The sequence below is a fragment of the Hypanus sabinus genome, chromosome 8 (genome assembly GCF_030144855.1).
Source record: "Hypanus sabinus isolate sHypSab1 chromosome 8, sHypSab1.hap1, whole genome shotgun sequence".
NCBI lineage: Eukaryota > Metazoa > Chordata > Chondrichthyes > Myliobatiformes > Dasyatidae > Hypanus > Hypanus sabinus.
In genome coordinates, this window is record NC_082713.1 from 123194813 (window position 1) to 123220213 (window position 25401).

At 40.9% G+C, this 25401-nt stretch overlaps 1 protein-coding gene across 5 annotated transcripts in view; it reads right to left on the bottom strand.

Annotated features, from left to right (window-relative positions):
- braf (B-Raf proto-oncogene, serine/threonine kinase) overlaps positions 1 to 25401 on the bottom strand; it is a 118374-nt gene that overhangs the window by 7983 nt on the left and 84990 nt on the right. For all 5 annotated transcript variants that reach the window (XM_059977740.1, XM_059977739.1, XM_059977738.1 and 2 more), the window contains 5 exons: positions 23260 to 23436; positions 22706 to 22752; positions 16898 to 17016; positions 4336 to 4467; positions 1950 to 2084 (listed from right to left, as the gene is read on the bottom strand). In XM_059977740.1, coding sequence (XP_059833723.1) covers positions 1950 to 2084; positions 4336 to 4467; positions 16898 to 17016; positions 22706 to 22752; positions 23260 to 23436 — 610 coding nt within the window. The remainder of the gene's footprint in view (positions 1 to 1949; positions 2085 to 4335; positions 4468 to 16897; positions 17017 to 22705; positions 22753 to 23259; positions 23437 to 25401) is intronic.

The following is a 25401-nucleotide window of genomic DNA, read 5'->3' on the forward strand; positions in this document are numbered from 1 at the left end:
ACACTCCAATAAATTGTAATCTGATGATTGGGCTTGGGTTTTGGCATAAAACACAGAACATTACAGTACAGTACAGGCCCTGTACTCATCAGGAGTTCAGGAGAGTGAAAGGTTTGAGAGGTTAAAATATAAAACATTTATTAATCCCAAAGTGCTTGAGGATTGACCAGGTTTCTGCACCACAGGGTCATACCATGAGATGAGACCATAACAACACAGTACAGGTAGGCCCTTTAGCCAAAAATGTTGAACCGACCTTTTAAATTACCCCAAGATCATACTACCCTTCCCTCTTACATATCCTGCCATTTTTCTATCCATGCCCATCTAAGGGTTCTTTAATGTCTCAATATATCTGCATCATTCATGCCTATCTTAGAGGTTTTAAATAGCCCTACCCTAGGCAGTGTGTAAAGAACTAACCTCTGACTTCCCCTCTATGCTTTTCTCCAATTATGCCCCTTTCTATTAGCCATTTCTACCCTGAGAAAAAGTCGCTGGCTGTCCACTCAATCTAAGCTCCTTATCACCTTGCACAGCTCTATCAAGTCACCTCTCATCCTTCTTCGCTCCAAAAGAAAAGCCCTGGCTCGCTCAACATATCCTGTAGTCCAGTCAGCAGCCTGGTAAATCTACTCTGCACCCTCTCTGAAGCTTCCACGTACTTCCTATAATGAGGCAACTAGAACTGAACACAGTATTCCAAGTGTGGTCCAACCAGGGTTTTATAGGGCTGCAACATTACCTCGGCTCCCCACGTGGGTACAGTGACAGAATCCAGAAGTGGAATGAATGCAATAGAACACTGGCCCAGACAACTAAAGCTTTAACAATGTGTAAACAGCTAAGTTCTATCCAGGATGAAGCAGCCCACTCGATCAGTCTCCCATCAGTAAATCTTCAGGGCCTCCCACCATTAGTACAACATGGTGCACTACCTCCAGGAATCATTGCAGCAACATACCAATGCTGTCAGCAGGTCCAAGACCTGCTTAGAGAAAGCAGTTAAGCTAGTATACACTAGCAAGTTTCTACAGAGGTATGGTGGAGAGCATTCTGAGTGAAAGATGAAACATGACGGCAAACCAGCCAATAATATCAAGCAGGATGCTACAAGATTTTTCATTTAGATAAAGAGTAAAGGGTAGGTGAGAGTTGATACACCAGCCGGACTGGAATATCACCATTCCTTCACTGTCACTGAGCCAAACTCTTGGAACAGTCTCTCTCTCTCTCTCTCTCACACACACAGCATTGTGGGTGTACCCACACCTCAAGGACTGCAGTAGTTCAAGGTGGGAGCTCACTGCCACCTTCTCAAGGACAACTAGGTGATGAGCAATTAAATGCTGGCTCAGTCTGTAAAGCCCACATCCCATGAATGAATAAAAAAAACATACATTTAGATCTAAAATCATTCATTCATATTACAAAAAGCAACAGATCATACTGAGGTAACAGCTTTCCAGACACAAGGCACCCATCTACCATCATCCTCAACTTCCTGCCACTGAGGTAACTGGATCTCATCTGTCCTCTACTTAGGAGCACGAGTTTTTAAATTTATCTGATTAACCTCGTAAGTATAAATTTACCAGAAATCCACAACACCCTATCCTAATTAACCAATCCTGCTTTAATCTCAAAGAATTTGATCCTTGGTCACACACTGTTGTTCCTGTCGATGCCTGAATAGCCCTAACTTTTCAGGCTTTGTTTATTTACAGTAACTAAATTTGTTAATACCTTTTCAGGATTCATCTAACCTTTCTATAAAAGAGGCACGCCAAGCTGCTTGCAAGATTTTGAATGTGGCAAGCTAATGCTTTACACACATAAAACATGCCCTTGTGTTGTACTATCTTGGAGATCAGTGCTCATTTCTTCAGCCGTTCTTGTGAGCAAACTGTCGCTGAATTGGGTTTTGACTACCCGAATATGACACTCACCTGAGGGAAGAGGGGCCTCTCATCCCTCTTCTTTTTCAGACAATCTGCCATTAACCGCTTCATTGCCTTTGGGCAGTTATTGCGCACCTTGCTGAGGTCAGGGGTGAGGTAACCTCTGCCAACCATGAAGATTATCTAAAAGACAAATCAGAAAGGTCAAGCATTACAAGCCACCAACTAGAAAATCTGAAAGATGAAGGGTTAAATCTGACGCAGTAGCAGGACCACACAGCCCTCCGAACTCTGGCTCAGCACAGAAACTTGCCACAAAGCATACTCCAGCTCCCTGATGTTTTACCTTGGACCAAATAGCAGAGGTAGGCCACGTCACTCATGAATGGAGAGGTAGTATGAAATGTTCAAAAAATTAAACTCTGACATGCTGTGGATCCACACATTTTTGATTTGGGACTAACTACCTAACATTTAAATGTAACTCATCAATCCATCCTTTACCACTCCTATGACATTGACTGAAGATTTGAAGCATCACTTCTCTGAGGTTAAGAAGAATGGTGCAGAACGACACTGAAGAAACACTGAGCCTGCGAGCAGGATGCCAGTCTTGTCTCCTTTCTGGTTTATCTCAGTGGCAGCGAGGAGTCCCCAAGGGAAACAAAATGCTGCAGTGTTCCAGTGATAATTAAGTAAATTCTGCACTAAAAAGTTTGGAATCAACTCAGCAACATGTGATTTTTATATCAATGATTACGTTATTGGATGGCTAGACACAGAATAAATCTGCCTGACTCTTGACTATCCACTGTTCACTGCTAGTGCTATTTGTATTAGATTCTCTCTTATCACAATAGTATGCACACACAATATGGATGCGTTCAGAAAGGTGCAGTACTGGATAGCCATGGAGAAAAGGTTGCAAAGCTGAACTACAGATTATGCTAAGAAAAACTGATTATTACAGATGCTCAGTGGAGAGCTTTTTGACAAGTTGCGTTACCACCTGGTATGGAGGTGTCAATGCACAGGTTCGAAAGAGGGTTGTGGGCTCAGGCAGCTCTGTCATGGGCACAGCCCTTCCCATCATCATCTAGGACAAATTCAAAAGGCACAGTCCCAAGAAGATGGCATCCATCTTCAAGAATCCAACTTCCTCTTTCCCCAACCACCCACCTTGCCCCTCACCTATCATTTGCCAGCCTATACTACTTAACCCCTTCCCCATCTCCTCATTCTGGCTTCTTCCCCGTCCCTTTCCAGTCCTGAAGGGTTTCGGCCCAAAACATCAACTATTTATTGCTCTACATGGATGCTGCCTGACTTGCTAAGTTTCTCCAGCATTTCGTGGATTTCCAACATCTGAAGGATTTCTTGTGTTTATGTTTCTGATCATAAGCCTGATTCTGAATAGATGCAAGACATAACACACTGATGCAGTGAGGAACACTCTGGAGTCTGAGCAGGAAGCACAGCACTGCAACAGAGCTGATTCCATTCTGTTCCAAAACAGGACCACCCAGGACATTATTACCACCAAAGAGGAGGTACAGGAACCCAAAGACACACACCTAATGTTTTAGAACCAGCCTCTACCCCTCCAATGTCAGATTTCCAAATGGACACTATCTCACTATATTTTCTCACTTTTTGCACTACTTGGTTAATTTTCTAATCTATTACTAATTACAGTTTATAGTATATCTTTATGCATTTTAAAGAATAACCACAAAGTAAAACTGGAACATAAGTCTTGGAGACGGTCTAAAATTACAGGCTGACCTTTCCAGGAGAGTTAAGAAACATGTTTATTTTCATAGATACAAGTTGGGAACACTTCAGCAGCCAGCAATGTTGGATCAGTCAGCAGTCTCAGGACAGAAATTAGGAAACTTAAATGTTCAGGATTATGGATGGTTACAAGCAGCCATGAATTTACTGTAAAGTGAACAGACTTGAGGGTATAAATGACCTACAGATGTAGCAGTTGGATCTTTGCTTGATGTCTCCTGTCACTCTGCCAACTTTAAATCCATCTGCATATTTCGCTTTCTATTCTGAGAGGTTCAGCTTTAGCTACTATTTCTCTACAAGGGTTTTTGTCAGATCTATTGCAGAATTCCATGTAAATTATTTCCTTAGACATTCCCCGATCAATAATTTAGTCAACTTTTCAAAATTTTCAAATGATTTACACAGTCCCACTGAACTATTCCCACCATGTCATATTAATGCTTCCACTATGCTGTACTAGCTAGCATTTACAAGGAAAGCACAGCATGGTTAAAATGCAATTTATAGGATAGCTTTGTTGAATCCATGCCTTGGGAGTGTCTGAGGCCTTCACTGGGTAATGGCCTCTCATATTTTCACAATGATGAGCACTTAAGTAAAACCAACCAAAATAATACTTTTGTAGCAGTTTACTCACCTGATCACGGTTATTAATGTTTGAATATGGTAACTGTCCACTCATTAACTCATATAGAACCACCCCAAAGGCATAGACATCAGACTGGAAACTGTAGGGGTTCTTATCTTGCATTCGGATCACCTCAGGGGCCTAAGAGAAAGCAAAGGTTTGGTCAGTGACATAATACTTCAGATTTACTGGTGAAAACTGGAGGACCGTAGGATGAGGGTGGTCAGTGTGAGATACTAAGCCCATAAAAAGCTTGTCTCCTGGAACATAAAGACATCTGTCCGAAGTGAAAATGATGAGCTGCGTGTTGTAGCATCAAGATGTACTCCACTAGGTGTTAGTACTTGCTGGAACAGGTAGATATCAAAATAACATTAGACAGAACAAGACCATGAAACCAAACTGTAAAAGGTGCAGAAAGTTGGGCTGCAATGTCTAAACTCACTGTGAATACTGCAGCAAGGGAAATGGATTCATCTTGCACAAACTGTCAGATTTATCCCTTTCTATGAAGGGGCATTGGAAATATTCATTCCATCTGTGCTTTATTATACATTGTTAAAATTGGTAACATCCACATGAAATTCAGCATGTCAAAGTAAACCTTCAATTGAAACATTAATTTAAACTGAGACAACTAATATCCATGTGGCACTGCTGTGGATTGTCAGTTCTGCAGCCTCACAACCCGAGAATAGGTTTGATTTTGACCTTGTTGGGAATGCAAAAGGAAAAGCGCAATTGGTTTCCTGTTATAGGTACTCTGTGACGAGTAATATACTGAAGAAAAGTTACTGACCTTAAACAGTAGAGATCAGTGAGAGGAAACTTAAGCAGTTGTTTCTCCTTCAATATATGCTGTCTGATCTGCTGAGTACTTCTGCCATTTACTATATTAGAACGTAGAACATTACAGCACAGTACAGTACAGGCTGTTACGTACCACATAACTGGGTCACTTACCAGCAAAGATAGAGAGGTCCGTTGAAGTCTGATGGTACTATTTTTAACGGTATTTATTGATAAAAATACACAAAAATAATATCAATGCAAGCATACATATAATATACATTGTCAATACTAAATCTAAAAGCGCGGGTATAATAATAATCAGTAAGAAATAGCTATCGTTGTCTAGGGGTTAATGTATTGTCCGATGGAAATATAAAAGTCACTTTAGTTCATTCAAGCTGCAGCTTTTGGTTGGAGAGAGAGACGGATTAAAACTTGCCCATTCCTTTTATGATGTCGATCCTTCGAGAGTTGTTGGGGCTGATTTCTCCTTTAGCTAAGCCGCCTTCCGTGATAGGGCCTCAATCCCGGGGCAACGGGAAAGGACACACGTGGGCCCTCCACCGGCTATCGCTATTAAACGCCGTCACAGAACTATTAGCGTTTCTCCTGGTGTGTGTCAAGGGCTGTTCCCCAGACCCTCTTTTATCCTGACTCACAGGGTCTCAGATGTCAATCAGGGTGGAATGATGCCATCCCCCAACCAGCCCACGTTGCCTGAGGGCTTCCATGAAGTACAGTATTCAATACACAATTCCATCTCCAAGAGACAATGACCTGTTCCGTGGCTTTGTATCGCTGGGGCCAGGACATTCCAAACGTCTCTCTCTCATTTCCTGGGTCTCCTGCCCTGACTTAATAGCGATCTTGCGATTCTCAAAAAAGAGGGGGGGGGCACAGGCGTAACACCCCCTTTCTTCAACGCGTTTTTTACCATCGGAAAAAAACGAAGTAATATAGTCTTACAGGATTTTAGAATCTAACACCATACAAAAGTTATTTTTCTACAGGGTAATACAGTTATACATTCAATTCAGTATCTAGATGACTACCGATTACATTGTCACTTCCTTTAATATCTTAACACCTTGTACCTTACTAAAGTCTTGTAGCATCAGACTCCAATTTAATAACCACCTATTTTTAGGTCTTATTTTTCTTTAGCCAACAAAAACTAAAGAGTTGTGATCTTAGCTTACGGGTATACTACAGAAGTTCATGCAAATACTAATCTTTATGTTGCTTTCAAACTTAACAGGCAGGCTTCCATGGGGGTTGTCTTTTATTATTCACATGCTTTGTCGAAATCCCTTAAAACCGGCTTCTGCCATTTTAAAATGGCGTCCCATTAACCCTAGCCTCTTTTCCGGCTAATTCCCACGTGGGGAGCTTGTACACCCTGGCGAAATAGGCTTTCACCCGCTCCATCCATAGGAGTTATTTTATCAACAATGTGTTCCAAACTTAGACCATTTCCCGAATTTCCACCCAATTCTTTAATTTTATGCAAGTTGCTAGTTGTCTTTTCAGGACCCTTGAGGCTGTTAGTTTTCAGTTTAAACTCTTTGTTCAAACAGCATTTCAAATTTTGCCTTTTCACACCACACTCTGGAATAACAATAGCGTGTGGGGCCCCGTTACCTTCCAACTCAACCTGTAATTGATTCACAGGCTATGTGGTACCACACCATTGTCTCTGTAGCCTGATTGCTGCGTTTGATATCAGTCCAGCCTTTAAATTTTCTTCATTCAATTTGGGAACTAAATATTTCCCTTCTCCTTCAATAATAATATTCATCTCCCCACTTTTGATCTCCTCACTAACTTTTAACACACATTCGAGCACAAACACCTGGGAACTTTCACTTCCCACTATTACCAAGGTTAACCCTTTCTTCACTGAACCAAGTCTATCTGACCCACAAGGACTGCATTCCTTTTCAACTGAATCAAATACCTCAGACTTTTTCTGAGCTCCATTACTAGGTTCAGTACCACGTGCATCCACATCTTGGACACACTCAAATGGGACATTTGCCTCTTTCAGGCTTTCAATATCCGTACCCAGTCCAAATTCTAAATTCCCCTGATTCTCCCAGCTACTCTCTGGGCAACTCCCTTCTGGAGTAAACTCAACCCCGCGGGCTGAAACAACCTCATCTGCCAACCCAGCAGACTTCTTCAAGGTAAGGGCACCCTTTTCATCTAGGACTGCCCTCATTTCATTATTGGGAACACCTTTAGAATTTTCAACTTCTCCAAACAGTTCTGCCAAACCAGACAGATCATCCATTTCCAACTCTGGACCTTTTAACAGCTCTATCTGTCTCTCATCTTTATTTCGTGACTCTAGAACTTTTCTCCTCACTAAGGGCAGGTCTACCCCCTCTCACTCTCTTTCACTTTCCTATTCTCCATCCCCCCCCCCCCCCCCGGTACAGGGTCACAGGGTCGGTAAAAATGTCGCGGCCAAACTGATACTGGCCTGATTTAAACTGCTCGCTGTCTCAGCTGCCTTTCTCGACATGCTGCGAGTGTCCACGCATGCGGGATAGATCTTGGAATCTAGGGGCAGGACTGCAACGCTCACCGGCCGGCTCGTCAGCGTCATTGCTGACCAAACCTTACCACCAGCTAAATCGTTACCAAGAAGGACGTCCGCGTCAGTTCTCGGGAATTCTGATCGCACCCCTATTTCAACTGGTCCAGATACCAGCTCACAATCCATAATGATCCTATGTAAGGGCACCATTTCCGTCCCTTTTCCTATTCCTTTCACAGCTACCATTCCTGTCTTGCGACCAAAATCCAGTACCTTACTGCTAATCAATGATAGTTCAGCCCCCGTGTCTCTCCAGATCCGTACTGGAACTGGTGTGTCTCCCTCCCTCACAGACACGGTTCCGTTTGACATACAAGTCTCAGATCCTTCTCTGTCTACCCGGGGCTCTCTTGTCAATTTACTGATTACCACGGCACATCCAATCGGGACTGCTGCTTTCCCTTTTCCTGTCTCTTTCCTCGAAGCAAAGCACCTAGATGCAATATGCCCCCCCTTTCCACAATTAAAACAGGTCAAGCCCGGAAATCTCTGGCCGTCTTGCCTTTCCCCCTCAATCTTACCACTAGCTCCCGGTGGGACCTCTGCCTCAGCCGGCGGGCTTTCTCTATCGTTCCCACGGTCTCTCTGGTAACTTTTATTCGAGGAAAACTTTGTCTTGTGGGTTAGGGCATATTCATCTGCGAACCTAGCAAATTCTGAGATGGACTTATTCGGCTTCTCATTCAAATACATCCGGATATCCTCCGAAACACAAGCTTTAAATTCCTCAATCAGAATTAACTCCCTGAGACGCCAAAAATCCTCTGCCACTATTTCTGCTGTACACCAAAGGTCGAAGAGCACACCCTTCTCATAGGCAAACTCGGTATACGTCTGATTCCTCCCTTTCTTTAACACACTTTGTAACAGCGCCACCCACTGATCTCTGGGCCACTTCTGATTCACTGCCACCTTCTCAAAAAGCAAGAAGTAAATATCAGCATCCGTCTCCTCGAACGGAGGTACTAACCTCAACTCCCGACTAACATTAAACCGCTCCTCTTGGTCTGACCCTTGATCTCTTCGCTCTTGCCTTAACTTCTACATCTCCAAGTCATGTTTCCTCTGTTTCTCTGCCTCCCTCTCCTTCTCGGCTCTTTCCTTTTCTTTCTCAGCTCTCTCCCTCTCTTTCTTGGCTCTCTCTCTCTCCTTCTTGGCCCTCTCTCTCTCCTTTTCAGCTGCTTCCAGCTGTTTTAACTGAATTTCATGCTCCCTTTGTTTCTCAGCCCTGTCCTGCTCCCTTTTCACCTCTAACGCCTTTAGCTGGAGCTCATGCTCCCGTTTCACCTCTAACTCCTTTAGCTGGAGCGCATGCTCCCTTTGTCTGTCGGCCCTTTCTTTCTCTCTCTCTCTCTCGGCTCTTTCTTTCTCTTTCTCCTTCTCAGCTGCTTCCAGCTGCTTTAACTTAATTGCATGTTCCAACCTTAATTTCTCCAACTCTAACTGAGCCGTCCCACCAGCTGGTACCTTTTCAGGGATATTTTCCAATACCTCAGCTGCAAACACATTCTTCCCAATATAATACAGAGTTATTGCCCTTCGCACCTCCCGCTTTTTCATGGACAACCTCACCTCTGCGAGGTTTAGCCCTATCGCCAGATTTATCAAGTCCGATTTGGTGGCCGCCTCTAGAGTCGGGTTTTCTATAAATTCATCCATGTCCATCCATCTTTGCTGGTTTCCCGTCTGGCTACCCGCGTAACCAGATCCAAGTTTGGACTTACAAGCCCGATTCACTGGCCTCCCAATTTGGTGTCAAATCCCGGACGAGCCCCCAATTGTTACGCACCCCGTAACTGGGTCACTTACCAGCAAAGATAAAGAGGTCTGTTGAAGTCTGATGGTACTATTTTTAAAGGTATTTATTGATAAAAATACACAAAAATAATATCAATGCAAACATACATATAACATACGTCGTCAATACTAAGTCTAAAAGCGCGGGTATAATAATAATCAATAAGAAATAGCTCTATCGTTGTCTAGGAGTTAATGTATTGTCCGATGGAAATATAAAGGTCACTTTAGTTCATTCAAGCTGCAGCTTTTGGTTGGAGAGAGAGACGGATTAAAACTTGCCCATTCCTTTTATGATGTCGATCCTTTGAGAGTCGTTGGGGCTGATTTCTCCTTTAGCTAAGCCGCCTTCTGTGGTAGGGCCTCAATCCCGGGGCAACGGGAAAGGACACACGTTGGCCCTCCACCGGCTATCGCTATTAAACGCTGTCACAGAACTTCTAGTGTTTCTCCTGGTGCGTGTCAAGGGCTGTTCCCCAGACCCTCTTTTATCCTGACTCACAGGGTCTCAGATGTCAATCAGGGTGGAATGATGCCATCCCCCAACCAGCCCACGTTGCCTGAGGGCTTCTGTGAAGTACAGTATTCAATACACAATTCCGTCTCCAAGAGACAATGACCTGTTCAGTGGCTTTATATCGCTGGGGCCAGGACATTCCAAGCGTCTCTCTCTCATTTCCTGGGTCTCCTGACCTGACTTAATAGCGATCTTGCGATTCTCAAAAAGGAGGGGGGGAGGGCACAGGCGTAACAAGGCCCTTTGGCACATGAAGTTGTGGCGACCTTTTAACCTGTTCCAAGATCAATCTGACCCTTTCCCCCTATATAGCCTTGCATTTTTCTAACATCCATGTACCTATATAAGTGTGGTGATCCTACTACCACCCCTGGTAGCGCATTTCACAATGAGTAAAAAAAACTACTTCTGGCGTTTCGATTTTTTTTTGTGTGCCATACTCTGCCAGAGCCTTAGCAACCACTTTTTTTTCCCAAGTGGTTATCTTGGAGAAAAAATTCTGTCAGTGGTCCTCCACATCCTTCTCACAGCGCAGTGTTATTTTTTTACGAGGCTGAGTTGCGAGCTTGACACTCAACCTGGCATGGATGGGAGCGGAGCGACTGGATTCGAACTTCGGAACCTTCGCTCCAGAGTCTGGTGCTGATGTCATGTTTCCATATATTTTCATCCAAATGCCTTGAAGTTATGTCCTGTTGTATTTGCCTTTTTTGCCTTAGAAAAGATGTTGGCTGCCAACCCAATCTATGCCTCTTATCTTGTACGCCCCTATCAAGTCACCTCTCATCCTCCTTTGCTCCAAAGAGAAAAGTCCTAGCTCAGCTAACCTTTCCGCATAAGGCACACTCTCTAATCAAGGCAGCATCCTGGTAAATCTCCTCTGCACCTTCTCTAAAGCTTCCACATCTTTCCTACAATGAGTGGACCAGAACCAAACACACAAGTACGATCTAACCAGAGTTTTAGAGAGATGCAACATTATCTCACGACTCTTGAACTTAATTCCCCAAGTAATGAAAGCCAACACACCATATGTTTTTTTTTAAAAATACAACCCTATCAACTTGCACTACAACTTGATACTCTTCCTGTCTCTGGTGTCTACCACCCACCCCCACCCCAAGATATTTACTCCAACCTTGTAGACAATTTAGTCTGAAGAATGAGATGACGAAGATCATTACAGGACAGGCTCTGCCTTACCAGGGAATGAAAAAATGTATGGGGTTCCCGATCATTATCACAATGGTAATGCTTCTCAATTCTGTGCTCTGGATTTAACTGCTTGCCCTGGAAAATTTGAGTCTTAGCATAGGAGAACCATGCACATGGAAATCACCTTAAATCTAGTCCAATCCTTTCATTCTTTGAAGGTCAGTAGCTTAAGAGGCACCAGCTTTCTGATACCTCATTGAAGATTAATTGTGGAGGCATCAGGTACTGTTCATTAAACTGAACTTTATAGATGGGATCGTTACATCATAATTGCCTAATTATTTATGCCTTTCCTCAGCTAGGATGGAATGAAGAACAAGCCTGGCCAATCTGATCAGCACTGGCCAATGTTACAAGAGTACTTAAATTATCATTTAAAATTTTGTAATCAATGTTCTCAAATCTGATTACCTGTTAAAATGTCTACACTGCTCAAACACTGGTATAAACCTCAGCTTAATTAGAAAATTCTTTCAGGATGCTGAAGAAAATTTAAACACAAAAAGACTCCTGACATGAATCAGCTGTTCACTTCCAAACTTTAAAAAAACAGAAAAGCAATGGGGCAAACATATCCTGATTACTGCTTTGGTGAGATAAAGCAAAATGATTTTCTCTACTACTTCTCATGAAACCATCCTGAAAATGTGGATTTACTTCAGAACAGCAACCAGAGAACTTCTCATGCTCTGCATAAAATGCAGAAGGTCTAGACTCATGATTATATGCACTCTACTCCTGCTCATCCTACATTCCAAGGTAGACAGACCATTGCTAAGACAGTCCCAAGGGCAAACAAGTTCCAGCCATGGCCTTGTGTCCCAATCAGATCACATGCTAGGCCACAATGGGTCAACAACAACCCAATTCTACTTGAAATGCTCTGGGTGTAGACCGAGGAGATTTCAGAACTGTTTGCCAATCTCAGGCATTTTCACTGTCCTTGGTTTGAACTGCAAAGGGACAGCCTTTCTCACTTTTCCAAGCACCCACGTTGAACCTTGAATTGTAAAGAGTTTCAAACAACCAGTAGAGATTCATTTTCATGTAGGTTTGGAAGTGGAAGATTTTAATTTGCCAACGATTCTGTAAAAGAAATTCTGACAATACTAAGAGCTTGACGGATAAAACACAAGCACAAAAGAAATAGGAGTAGGAGTTGGCTACAGGTCATCTTGAGCCTGTCCCCTGGTCTACATTTTTCTGATCGTATCTTGACTCTATTTCTCTTTCCTATTCCTACCACCTTTGATATCCCTCCCAATAAGCCAGAAAACCTGCCCAGTTCAACCTTGAGTACGGTCAATGTATATCTTATTATACATATTTGCTGTTTGTGTTCGCGTATCAGTAACCACTCGGTTCAGAGCTGAATGCTGTCAATCTTTTGTTGTCTTGCCTTATTTTCTTAGATATGGCCAGTTCTCTGTTATTTTTAGGGATTGTGTATCGTTTTGGAACTGATTTTACACTAGAGACCAAACATTATTTAAAGTGCATGCCTTTACACAAAAGATATTATCTGGAACCTTAGGTTACAACATTTGGATTTGAATAAACTGACCTTTCCAGAGCATAATAGGTTTCAAGCTAAAGTTGCTTATGTTTCAAGCAGTTTAAGTTACAATGAATAGTGGCAATCATTTTTCTCCCATTCTTTATCAATTCCCTAAAGTAACAAAGGATCCTGAAAAAAGGAAATGATCATGTAATTTACTGACTTTTGTTAATCAATGCATGCACTCTTTGTTCTTCCTCATTTTAGTAAATTAATATACTCATCTGAATTAAAGCAAGAAGAAATCAGGAGCAGAATTCCACAAAGGTCATCTGCAATGCTGAACAATACCATAAATGATACAGTGATCTCTAATGCCAGTTTCAAAACTCTTTGTAAAAAAAAGTTTTGAAATTATTAAACACCCATTTCAAAGTTCAAAATTTAAAGTAAATTTATTATCAAAGATATATACAACACCATATACAACCCTGAGGTTCACTTTCTTGCGTGAGTATTCAATAAATCCAATTACAATAATAGAATCAATGAAAGACTGCACCAACTGGCATACAATGAGTGTGCAAATGACAACAAACTGATCAAATACAAAAAGAAATCATAATAAATAAGCAATAATTATGAAGAACATGAGATAAGAGTTCTTGAAAGTGAATCCACAGATAGTGGGAACATTTCAATAATCAGAGCCTTGGTCTTGCTGACATTGACTAAGAGATTGTTGTGGCACCACTCACCCAGATTTTCAATCTCCCTCCTACATGCTGATTTGTCACCATCTTTGATTCGGCCTGTGACAGTGGTGTCATCAGCAAACTTGAATATGGCATTGGAGCTGTGCTTAGCTGCACAGTTATAAGTGTAAAGCAAGTAGAGCAGGTGCTAAGCACATAGCCTTGCAGTGCATGTGTGCTGATGAAGGTTGTGGAGGAAATGTTGCTGCCAATCCGAACTGTCTGGGGTCTGCAAGAGAGGAAATCGAGGATCAAATTGCACAATGAGGAATTGAAGCCAAGGTCTTGAACATTATTGATTAGTTTTGAGGGGGTGATAGTATTGAATTCCAAGCCGTAGTTGATAAAGAGTATCCTGATGTATGCATCTTTGCTGTCCAGATGTTCCAGGGTTGAGCGAAGAGCCAATGTAATGGCACCTACTGTGGACCTGTTGTGCCAGTTGACAAATTGGAAAGGATCCAAGTCACTTCTCAAGCAGGTGTTGATACAATGGTGCTAGAAAGTTTGTGAACCCTGTTGAATTTTCTCTATTTCTGCATAAATATGTCCTAAAATGTGATCAGATCTTCATGCAAGACCTAAAACTAGATCAAGAGCTGAATTAAATAAGTAACACAAAAAACATTATACTTGTTCATTTATTTATTGAGAAAAATTATTCAATATTACATGTACTTGATGGAAAGAGTATGTGAACCTCTGGGGTAACATCTTCTACAAAGACTACTTGGAGTCGGGTGCTCCAATCAATGAGTTGAGACTGGAGTTGTGGGTTGCCCTGCCCTAGAGAAAAGACACACCAGATCAGTTTACTGACAGAGCCTGCTCTTCTCAGGAAAGATCTGTTAATGTGTGCCATACCTCAATCAAAACACCTTTCAGAGGACCTTAGAAGAATTGTAGAGATGCATCCAGCTGCAAAAGGTGACAAAAGCATTTATAAAGACCTGAGTGTTCATCAGTCCACAGTATGAGGAATTGTCTACAAATGGAGGAATTTCAGTTCTGCTGCTACTCTCCCTAGGAGTGGGTGTCCTGCAAGAACACAATGTACAATGCTGAAGGAGGTGAAAGGGAACCCAAGGGTAACAGCAAAAGATCTGCAGAAATCTCTAGGACTTGAAGTTTCTGTTCATGTGTCTACTATAAGAAAAACACTGAATGAGAATGGTGTTCATGGAAGGACATCAGGAAGAAACCACAGCTCTCCATAAAAAACATTGATGCACATCTCAAGTTTGCAAAAGATCACTTGGATGTTCTGCAATGCTTCTGTGGACAGATGAGACAAAAGTTGAACTTATTGGCAGAAATGCTCATTGCTATGTTTGCTATGTTTGTAGGAAAAGGGCACTGCTCACCAACAGCAAAACCTCATCTCAACTGTGAAGCACAGTGGAAGGAACATCATAGTTTGTGGCTGCTTTGCTGCCTCAGGGACTGGACAGCTTGCAATTGCTGAAGGAACAACGAATTCAAAATTGTATCAAGACATTTTACAGAAGAATGTAGGGTAGCAGTCTGTCACCTGAAGCTTAATAGAAGTTGGATAATGCAACAAGACAATGATCTGAAAGACAAGAGTAATCAACAACAGAATTGTTTTTAAAAAAATTATGCTTTGTAAAGGCCAAGTCAAAGTTCTGACCTTAATCCTATTGAAATGCTGTAGAAGGACATGAAGCAAGCAGTTCATGCAAGGAAGTCACCGAACATCTCAAAGTTGAAGCAGTTTTCTAAGGAGGAATAGCCTAACATTCCTCCAAGCCAATGTGCATGACTAGTTAACAGTCACCGGAAATATTTGGTTGAAGTTATTGCTCTACCCGGGAGGGTGGTCACACCAGTTACTGAAAGTAACGGTTCTCGTCCTTTTTCCAACAAATACATGTAATATTGGATCATTTTTCACAGTAAATAAATGTACAAGTATAATGTTTTTGTGTTATTTATTTAATTGGGTTCTCTTTACATCAGTTTAGGACTTGAGTGAAGATCTGATCCTACAGGGCTCACGAACTTTCTAACGCCACTGTATGTTTCATCACCAACTTTTCAAAACACTTCATCACTATGGATGTAAGTGCGACTGGACAACAGTCATTGAGACTGGTTACCACATCCTTCATAGGCATCATGTACATTTGAAGCCTGCTTTAAATCAGGTGGGTACCTCAGACTGCCACAGTGAGAGGTTAGAGATCTCAGTGAACGCTCTAGTCAATTGATCAGCACAAGCCTTTTGTACTTGACCAATATCCCATCTGGGCTAGGTGCTTTCCGTGGAATCACCCTCCAGAAGGATGTTCTCACGTAGAGCTCGAAGACTGAAGTCACGGGGTCATCGGGGGCTGTGGAAGTTAGTGAAACTTCCTCCATGTTTTGACGGTCAAAGTAAGCATTGAAGGTATTGAGCTCATCTGGAAGTATAGCATTGTTGTCGCCTATGTTGCTCAATTTTACTTTTATAAGAGATGACATCATTCAAGCCCTGCCACAAATGACGATCATCCTTCATTGATTCAAGTTTAGTCGGGAATTGCCACTTCACCCATGAAATGGCTTTATGGATATCATACCTGGATCTCCTAACTTTGTTGGTCACCAGACTTGAATGCCTCTGATCTGGCCCTCAGCCAATTGCGAATCTCATGGTTCTCATGGGCTTCTGGTTGGGGAAGACATCCAATGAAACTCGCATCTCCACCTTCAGCCTTCTCCAAATCAGCAGTTTGGTCCATCCTGTGCATCAAGTAGTCTTCAGGTCTGATTGTCGAATCTGGCATGCTGAGAGTAAGCCATGTCTCAGTAAGACACAGAAAGTAAAAATTTATCATTTCTCTCCAATGTCTTGTTCTTCAGCAATTATATATTTGCGAATGATGCTGGGTACAGAGAAATGCATTCCTCTGCATTTCGGCCTGGATTGGAGTCGCTCCACCTCCAGCCATGGCAATGAACTTTTGTCCGCTTAAATCCATATCTGCTTGCTTAAGAGTTATGACTATGCCCTTCTGAAGATCGTGAAATCCATAGTTCATTAAGTCAATTTAAAAGTACATTACTTAAAGGGAAATTACATGCTGCAGATTGTTGTGAGAGTAATTCGAAAGAGGTATATTTATAAGTATCGTATGGAGAATATAAACTGCTATTCTGTTCTTGTTCTATATGTTCACCTGTAATACCCTTGGCTTAGAAGTAAATACCTCTTTACAAACTTTCATGTTTGTATCATTTATAAATTTGGCCATTATGCATCTGTCTCTTGAACCAAGTCGTAAACAAAATCTAATTAAAACTAGATTTGACTGAACTGGAAACTTAAATATATATTGTGATTCTCTTTTTCCACACTCGCAGTAAGCTTCAGATGCAAGTTAATCACTCACCATCCAAAGGACAGAACCAGACAGCTGTTCAAATTGATGTGAACCACTCCAACGGGATTTCACTGTTGCTAGTCCAAAGTCCCCAATCTTGACTGTTAGATCTTCATGTAGAAAAATATCTATGAACTGAAGTTAAGGAACTCAGATACGTCTACTAGAAATGATACAAGTCTCCATCCCTGAAAATCCACAGATCAACTACATACAAAAAGGACAGAAGATGTGTTTCTATCTATTCTAGAAGAGGATTAAGCAATCCACTCTTCTCTCGATACAGGCAGTCCCCGGGTTATGAACGAGTTCCGTTCCTGAGTCCGTCTTTAAGTCAGATTTGTACGTAAGTCAGAACAGGTACATCCGGTATTATTTAGCGTCAGTTAGTCAAACATTTGTTTTTGTATATAGTATATATTTTACCTTTCTATGCATATAAAACACTTAAGAAATGTATGAATTTCAATAATTAAATCAGTGTGTTGCTTAGTAATAACTGTAGCTTTCATTGGTGCAGGGCCTTTCACATGCTCCATTATTCTCACTTTATTCTTTAAAATTGTTCCAATCGTTAACCAACTGTAGCTTAATGCTTTTCCAATGACCAATGGCGTTTCACCTCTTTCCGATCGCTTTATTATTTCCACTTTATTTTCAATCGTGATAGTTTTCCATCAACGGAACAGAAACACTGCAGATTCAGCAACAGCCGCAGGTGGTAGGTCCTGAGCTCCCCCAGGACCTAAAGTCCACCCGCACTGAGACAGGTTAAATGGGACAAGTGGGAGCAGTACTGACTGGAAAAGGGGGGGGGGGTGGTGAGAGTGACACTTGCTAAGAAAAATCTAAGCCAAATATAAAGTTACACACTCAACACAGTGTTAACGGCAACGACTTAAAATGGCGGATGGTGTTCTCCTTCCCCTGTTCTTAAGTACGAGTCGTTCGTAAGTTGGACATTCGTAACTCGGGAACTGCCTGTAATTAAAAGACTAAATAAATGCAGGGAGTTTAAGATAGCATTTTGAAACAGTTTCAAAGCAAATATGATACATTTGTAAGAATTGCAGCAGTCAGCTACACCCCACATAAAGGAGTGGGTCAATGAACAAATATTCTATGCTCATGTGGGGAAAAAATTCCAATAATCTAACAGAAAACTGAAAAAATTCTTAAACAGTAAGAGATTGAAAGGTGCTGTGGTCAGAAGCAACCAGATGTCCTTGTAAACAAATCACAGAAAGTTAATTGCACTTACTGCAAGCATTTAGGGGGGGAAATGATAGGTGGCCCTTTATTTCAAAAGAATTTGAATAGCTCTTCCTGCAACAGCATTGCCCCTTGATGATGTAATAAAAACTGAGCATTGATCTGCTCTCCCTACTCAAGGCAGGATATAATAAAGTAGAGGGCATACAAGTTAAGATTGATTTCAGGGATGAAGGGATTTGTCTACTGGGTGAACTCTATACTCTCCAGAGATTAGAAGTATGTACAGTATATGTTACCATATACTACCTTGAGATTCATTTACAGGAAAATAGAAATATAATAGAATTTATGAAAAACTATAAGTAAACAAAGACTAAGAACAACCAACATGCAAACATGGAATGAAAATGAAACATGAATATGTGGAAAAATGCAAAATTCTTTCACGGCTTGAGAGAGTAAATGCAGGGTTAATGATCCCCCAGGCTTGACTGACCAGAAGCAGGAGCCAGTCTCACTATGGAAAGAGAACTTTAGTCCAACTGATCCATACTCAATCATATGCCTTCCTGAGCTTGTCTCATTTGCCTGCTTCTGAACATTTCTTATCCATCTCAAAATTAGGATTGGCCTTTCAGGACTGAAGTTTTTTTTAAAACCCAAATGTAATTATTTTGGCTGGTATGTACGTGCAGTTTCAAATGGCCTTCTTTAATGGCACAAACTTCTAGGCTTTCTAAGAAGGTTATACACCAAACGGAGGTTGATAGGTTCTTGATTAGTGAGGGCATCAAAGGTTATAGGAGAAGGTAAGAGAATGGGGTTGAGAGGGATAATAACTCAGCTACAATGGAATGGAGGAGCAGATGTAATGGCTGAGTGGCCTAATTCTGCTCTAAAATTTTATGGTCAATGTAAAGGAGCAACATGACACCTTGGGCCTATTTCAGATCCTTTTCTCTACTTATCCTTGTTCAGGTATGGAGTTCCGGAGTTCTTTTCTTGACACCTTTATATATTTATAAAGTGTTATTATTGCCCATGTTAGTTTAGTTGAGTATTTTTTTTTCAATATATATTTTTTCTCATATATAATTTCAATTTTTTTTTCTTTTTTCGATGATTATTTTTGTTTTTTTTTCATATATATTTATATAGACTTGATTGATTTATGTACCTTTTGTCGATTGATGTTTAATAGGATATTATTATCCTATTACTAATGTAATTTCAAGTTTATTGAATTTGTAATCTGTTCATTATTATGTGTTGTTTTTTTTTATATATGAAATTTAATAAAAAGATTGAAAAAGAAAGAAAAGACACCTTGGTCTCAGTGAACCTGTGTTCAGCCAAGGTAGGACTGGCCATTTTTGGTAACAAAGTGAGATTTGGTGTAATCTCACAGAACCAAACTTATAACATTTAAAAATATTTATCAGTGCTAGCGTTCATATACTAATGGAGTTGGAATAAATGATTTTCTTTTGTAGTAATACTTGGAGTATCAGCTTCACCAGCATGGCTAACATTTAATGCTTTTCCGTTCTTACACTGTTTCAGTTGCCATGGTAAAAGGACACTCCCACTGCTGAGTATAAGGATCCAGAATCTGATCCCAGTAACAAAGAAGGAACAGTATTCATGTTTTTAAACAGTTGAGGGTGGTGTGCACCTTGGAAGAGGTGATGGCGATGACACTCCCAAACTGAGAAGTACAGTTAGGAGGTGCGACCACCTTTTAGGTAATGGTAGGAGAAGCCAGTGAAAAGTTGCAAATGGATTTTGCTGACAAAAGAGCCACAATTTGCAATTAGTGAGGGAATGAATGTTTAAGTAGTAGGCAGAAGAGTGGAAGAATGAACATTTAGGGTGTATAGGGAGAAAATCATTTAAAGTACTTAGTTTTGCAAGGCCTAGAACTTTGTTAATGTGAATGGCTCTTCTCTTATTCAGGCAAACAAAGGTATTTCTTCTGCCGTGCAAGTTGGATAGAAGTTGTAAGTCACTCACTATTGAATAGCTGACCTGTGACCTGTTCTTATTATTTGCATTATTACTGCCCCTGACCCTGTTAAATTTCTGGTTAAAAACAGCACTTTCCCACTATCCCTTATGGATGATGGCTTTGTTAATAGAGGTGGTAATGTCCATTCACTTCCATTCATGGCCTCTTTATAGGAAAGATAAAGAAGCTTTACGGAGGCTGCAGAAGATATTTACAGGGGTGCTGTCTGGATTGGACAGCATGTCTTATGAAGACGGATTGAGCGAGCTAGGGCTTTTCTCTTTGGATCAAAGGAGAATGAGAGGTGACTTGATAGAGGTGTACAAGACGATAAGAGACACAGATAGAGTGGACAGCTAGAGATTTTTTCCAGAGCAGAAATGGCTAATATGAGGGGGGGATACAGTGCTTATAAAAAGTATTCACCTCCTTTTTGAAAGTTTTCATGCTTCATTATTTTACAACATTGAATCACAGTGAATTTAATTTGTTTTTGTTTGACACTGGTCGACAGAAAAAGACACTTTCGTATCACAGTGAAAACAGATCACAGAGTAATCTAGATTAATCAGAAAAATAAAACACAAAATAATTGCGTAAATATTCACCCTCCCCTTAATATGACTCACCAAATCATCACTGGTGTCACCAATTGGTTTTAAAACTCATATAATTAGTTAAATGGAGATCATCTGTGTGCAGCCAAGGTGTTTCAATTGACTGCAGTAAAAATACACCTGTGTCTGGAAGGTCCAACTGCTGGTGAGTCAGTATCCTGCCAAAAACTACACCATGAAGACAAAAGAACACTCCAAGCAACTCTGAAAAGGTTATTGAAAAGAACGAGTCAGGAGATGGATACAAAAAAAATTTCCAAGTCACTGAATATCCCTGAAGTACAGTTCAATCAAGAAATGGAAAGAATATAGCATGCTGTAAATCTGACTAGAACAGGCTGTCCTCAAAAACTGAGTGACCATCCAAGAAGGGAACTAGTGAGAGAGGCCACCAAGCAACCTATGATATCTCTGGAGGAGTTACAAACTTCAGTGGTTGAGTTGGGAGAGACTGCACATACAACTGTTGCCCGGGTGATTCATCATTCGTAGCTTTATGGGGGTGTTGCAAAGAGAAAGCCACTATTGATAAAAACTCATATGAAATCTCAGCTAGAGTTTGCCAGGAGATGATGAAAGCAAAATTGAGGTTTTTGGCCGTCAGTCTAAACGCTAAGTTTGGCGTAAGCCCAACACTGCACATCATCAAAAACACAGCAGCCCTACCGTGAAGCATGGTGGTGGCTGCTTCATGCTGCAGGGATCATCACTCCTGCAGGCCCTGGAAGGCTTGTGAAGGTTTAGTCTGCAAGAGAACTGCAACTTGGGAGAAGATTTGTTTTCCAGCAAGACAATGACGTAAAGCATAAAGCCAAAGCTACACAGGAATGGCTTAAAAACAACAAAATTAATGTCCTCGAATGGCCAAGTCAGAATCCAGACCTCAATCGCATTGAGAATTTGTAGCTGGACTTGAAAAGGGCTGTTTATTCATGATCCTCATGCAATCTGACAGAGCTTGACCAGTTTTGTAACGAAGAATGGGGAAAAATGGCAGTGTATAGATGTGCAAAGCTGATCGAGACCTATCCACACAGATTCAAGGCTGTAATTGCTGTCAAAGGTGCATCTACTAAATACTGACTTGAAGTGGGGGAGGGGGGGTGGAGTAATTATGCAATCAATTTTTTGTGTTTAATAATTTCACTAAACTTAGACCAATTTGTAGAAATTTATTTTCACTTTGACAAGAAGAAGTCTTTCCTGTTGATCAGTGTCTAAAAGACCAAATTAAATCCACTGTGTATCAATGTTGTAAAACAATAAAATATGAAATCTCCCAAGGGGAGGGGGTGAATATTTCTTATAGGCACTGTATTTTTAAGAGGATTGGAGGAAAGTAGAACTGGAATGTCAATGGTGATATATATATATATGAACACACACACACACACACACGTGGTGAGTACGTGGAACACCCTGTCAGGGATGGTGGAGGAGCAGGCAGATACATAAGGGGTATTTAAGAAAGAAATTCTTAGCGCATGGATGATAGCCCTCCAATGCTTAAGGATTAGATTGATCTTAAAGTAGGTTGAAAGGTTGGCTTAACTGGACAGTTTGGGAGCCTGGTGGTGCAGCAATTAGTGTGGCTGCCTCACAGCTTCAAGGAGCAGAATTCAATCCTAACTTTGGTGTTGTTTGAGTAACATTTGTTTTCCCTTCCAAAGATGTGTGGGTAAGCTAAATATCATTGTAAATCATTGTATGTCATTTTCAAAAGAATCAGAGGGAGTTGATGGACATGTGAGAGAGAAATGGGCCTAATTCTGCTCCTATATCTTATGGTCTTAATGTTGAGTTGATGCATAAAAGCAAACTGCTTCTGTTCTAGTGAAATCACATCAAAACCAGCCATGGCTGGCCTGTTTGGCCAATGTACTCATCACCTTCACAAAGAAGCCATTGGAGAAGTACTGTATATTGGTGGTGTAATGCCAGACACATCATACTCTTACTCCAAGTATGAAAGGATACTATTACTCTTCAGATCTCTGTGAATAATGGATTTTGCATGCAGGTAGCTGTAAGGAAGAATAATAATTAGCACTCCATTTATCGAACATTAGTAAACTACTTCAACAAGAGACCAGACTGCTGGAGGCAGGATATATGGCTTTCAACCTAACTTGTTGCTCAGGAGATACAGTCCAGTCAATTCACAGTCGTGTTTAAAAATTCTGGGGCATACAATTAATCCATTTCTTTATCAAAGAAATCCACCTTTTGTAACAACATTGATACTCACTGAGGCACTACCTGTGGTGAGTGACAGCACCCAAGGAAGTAGTGTATCATTTATAGGCTTGAGCAGCAAGCCAAAAATGGTGCAAATCCTTCAGGTGAGGAATGGCTGGTATGGTAGAAGCTGGCATCTACCAAGCTAGAGGAGACAGGAGGCTCACTATTCTACCCATCCAGCAGGCAAACCAACAATATTCCCAGCAGTAACCTGTTTTTCTCTTTTGTGTCTCAGATGTCAAACAGGTTGCCACAGGTTGTTCTGGTTACTGGTGAAACCTTGGACTTACTCCATGCCCTGTGCAGTCTGCCGGGCAATATCGATTAGCTTAATCATCTCAAACTTGGTCTCGATGATGTGAAGGTGGTGGTACAGACTGGAACCCTCACACCACTGCGTCACGATGGCAAGCTGTGGACTCGTCGTGTAACCCATGAATAAAAGGATGTTCACATGTCGAGTTTTTCTAGACAAGAAGAAAAAAAAATCGATTAATTTACCATCTTGTAAAGCCTGGAAGTTAAATACTGGGAGTTGAGCCAAACTCAGAAAAGGTTTTGAAAGATTTTGTTTCAGTGGGATATTGAATTAAACTGTGGTGAAAGGAAGAACGATACTTGTTCAAAAGTATCTAGCTGATCTCGGCAACTTACACCTTAGAAGCAATTACTATGTGTTTATTCCCATCCAGATAACCAATTTCCACAGCAGTCTCTGAAACAATGTTAGGATGGGTTTTGGCCCATTCTTTCTTAGACAAACTAATTCAATCATTGATTGTTGAGAGCATTTTTTACTATTTCAGAATTGCAGAATTGGGGAACAATAGGGAGGGAAGAGAACTTTGGATATGGAATGGACCAATTGTGTTGAAGAAAGTTGGGGAGAAGGAGCAAGTGGAGGACAGGAAGTACCAACAAATCACAAAAATCACAGAATGATTACAGGGCATAAGGAAGCCATTTGACACATCAAGTCTGCTAGCTACTAACAAGAGGAATATAGTTATTCCCACTCCTGCCTTTCAGATATCCATCCAGCTACAGTTATTTCTTAAACGTTATACAGTAATTGAATCACTCTTACTTCTGTACAAAGAAAAGCATTCCAGACCACTGTGCAAAGAGGAAAATTAATCCTTGACACCTTTGAATTTTGGCTTTTGGCCCCTCATCTAAAGGGATGTCTCTGTATTAGTAGCATCAGAATGGGGCTAGATATACAAGGAAACAGTGGTGGGAAGGAGGTAATCATTATACTAGAAGATGTTCTTGCATTCAGTTTCTCATTAGGATTGTACCCACATCTAATCTAATTTTGATAGAAAGTTTAAAAAAACAAATAGACAACTAATACAACTGCATTTTGCACAGACATCTTGTCAAAGAACATCTGGATCAAGATTACATTAGCTTGCATTCCATAATGATTGATATCTTTTTTGGCTACCTCAGCCTCAATCCTTTTGATTGGCATGCTGTTTCCTCCAATTGGATTGGAGAAACCAAGACTCGAACCTACCCCACAGGAAACAGCGCTATTCGTATCTCCAAATAAAATAAAAAATATTGCTTCTACAACACACACAGTAAATGGAGAGTACATGCAGCATCTGTCCCATTTCACTCCTATTATGGTCTCATCAATACTCATATATCAGAGCCAGAATGGTTAGAAAACAACTTTTATGATTTGCTTTGAATGGTGGTCAATCTATATATGACAAATATGAATGATCTAATCTCAACAGTCTTTAGTGCATGCGTTTGGCCTTATGAAACAAGGTCTTCAATCAGGCATATCCAAGTCTTTTTTGCTGCCAAACATATTTTTGTATGCAAATTAATACTACAGGAAAGGTAGACTGAGTTTGATTATAGTGACTACCACAGTCAAACAGACTGCTGAAACTTACTTCCTGTGTGAGGACCCAACCCGGCCTGAGTTCCCTATCATTTTGCTTTGACCACTGATGCTACCTGATGAACCATATGGTAGGAGTGGAGAAAGAGTGAAAGAGATGCTATTCATATTCTGCTCATAATGATGCACCATCTACACATCTCCAATGATTCCAGAGGCTTGAATGGCTGCTAATGGTTTACAGTTTAGAGTCAAACTGAATAACTTCAGGCTGATTTGACTTCAGTGATGGACAAATCACAGGAATCAATTTCCAAGGACCGAATATACTTTCATTTAGAAAAGTATAAATAAGACTAGACTCCATGAACTTAAGGAGTCAATGTAAACTGTGTAGGTGATATTGCCTTAGTGGTATTTTAATGTGGCTTTTGACAAGGTAGCAAATGGTTGGCAGGTCAAAAAGTAAAAGTCTGTCATATACAGAGAATCAGTCATACAGGTTAGAAAAGAGGCTCTTTCAGCCCACTTTGTCTATGCCAGTTGTGATGTCCATTACACTAATCTC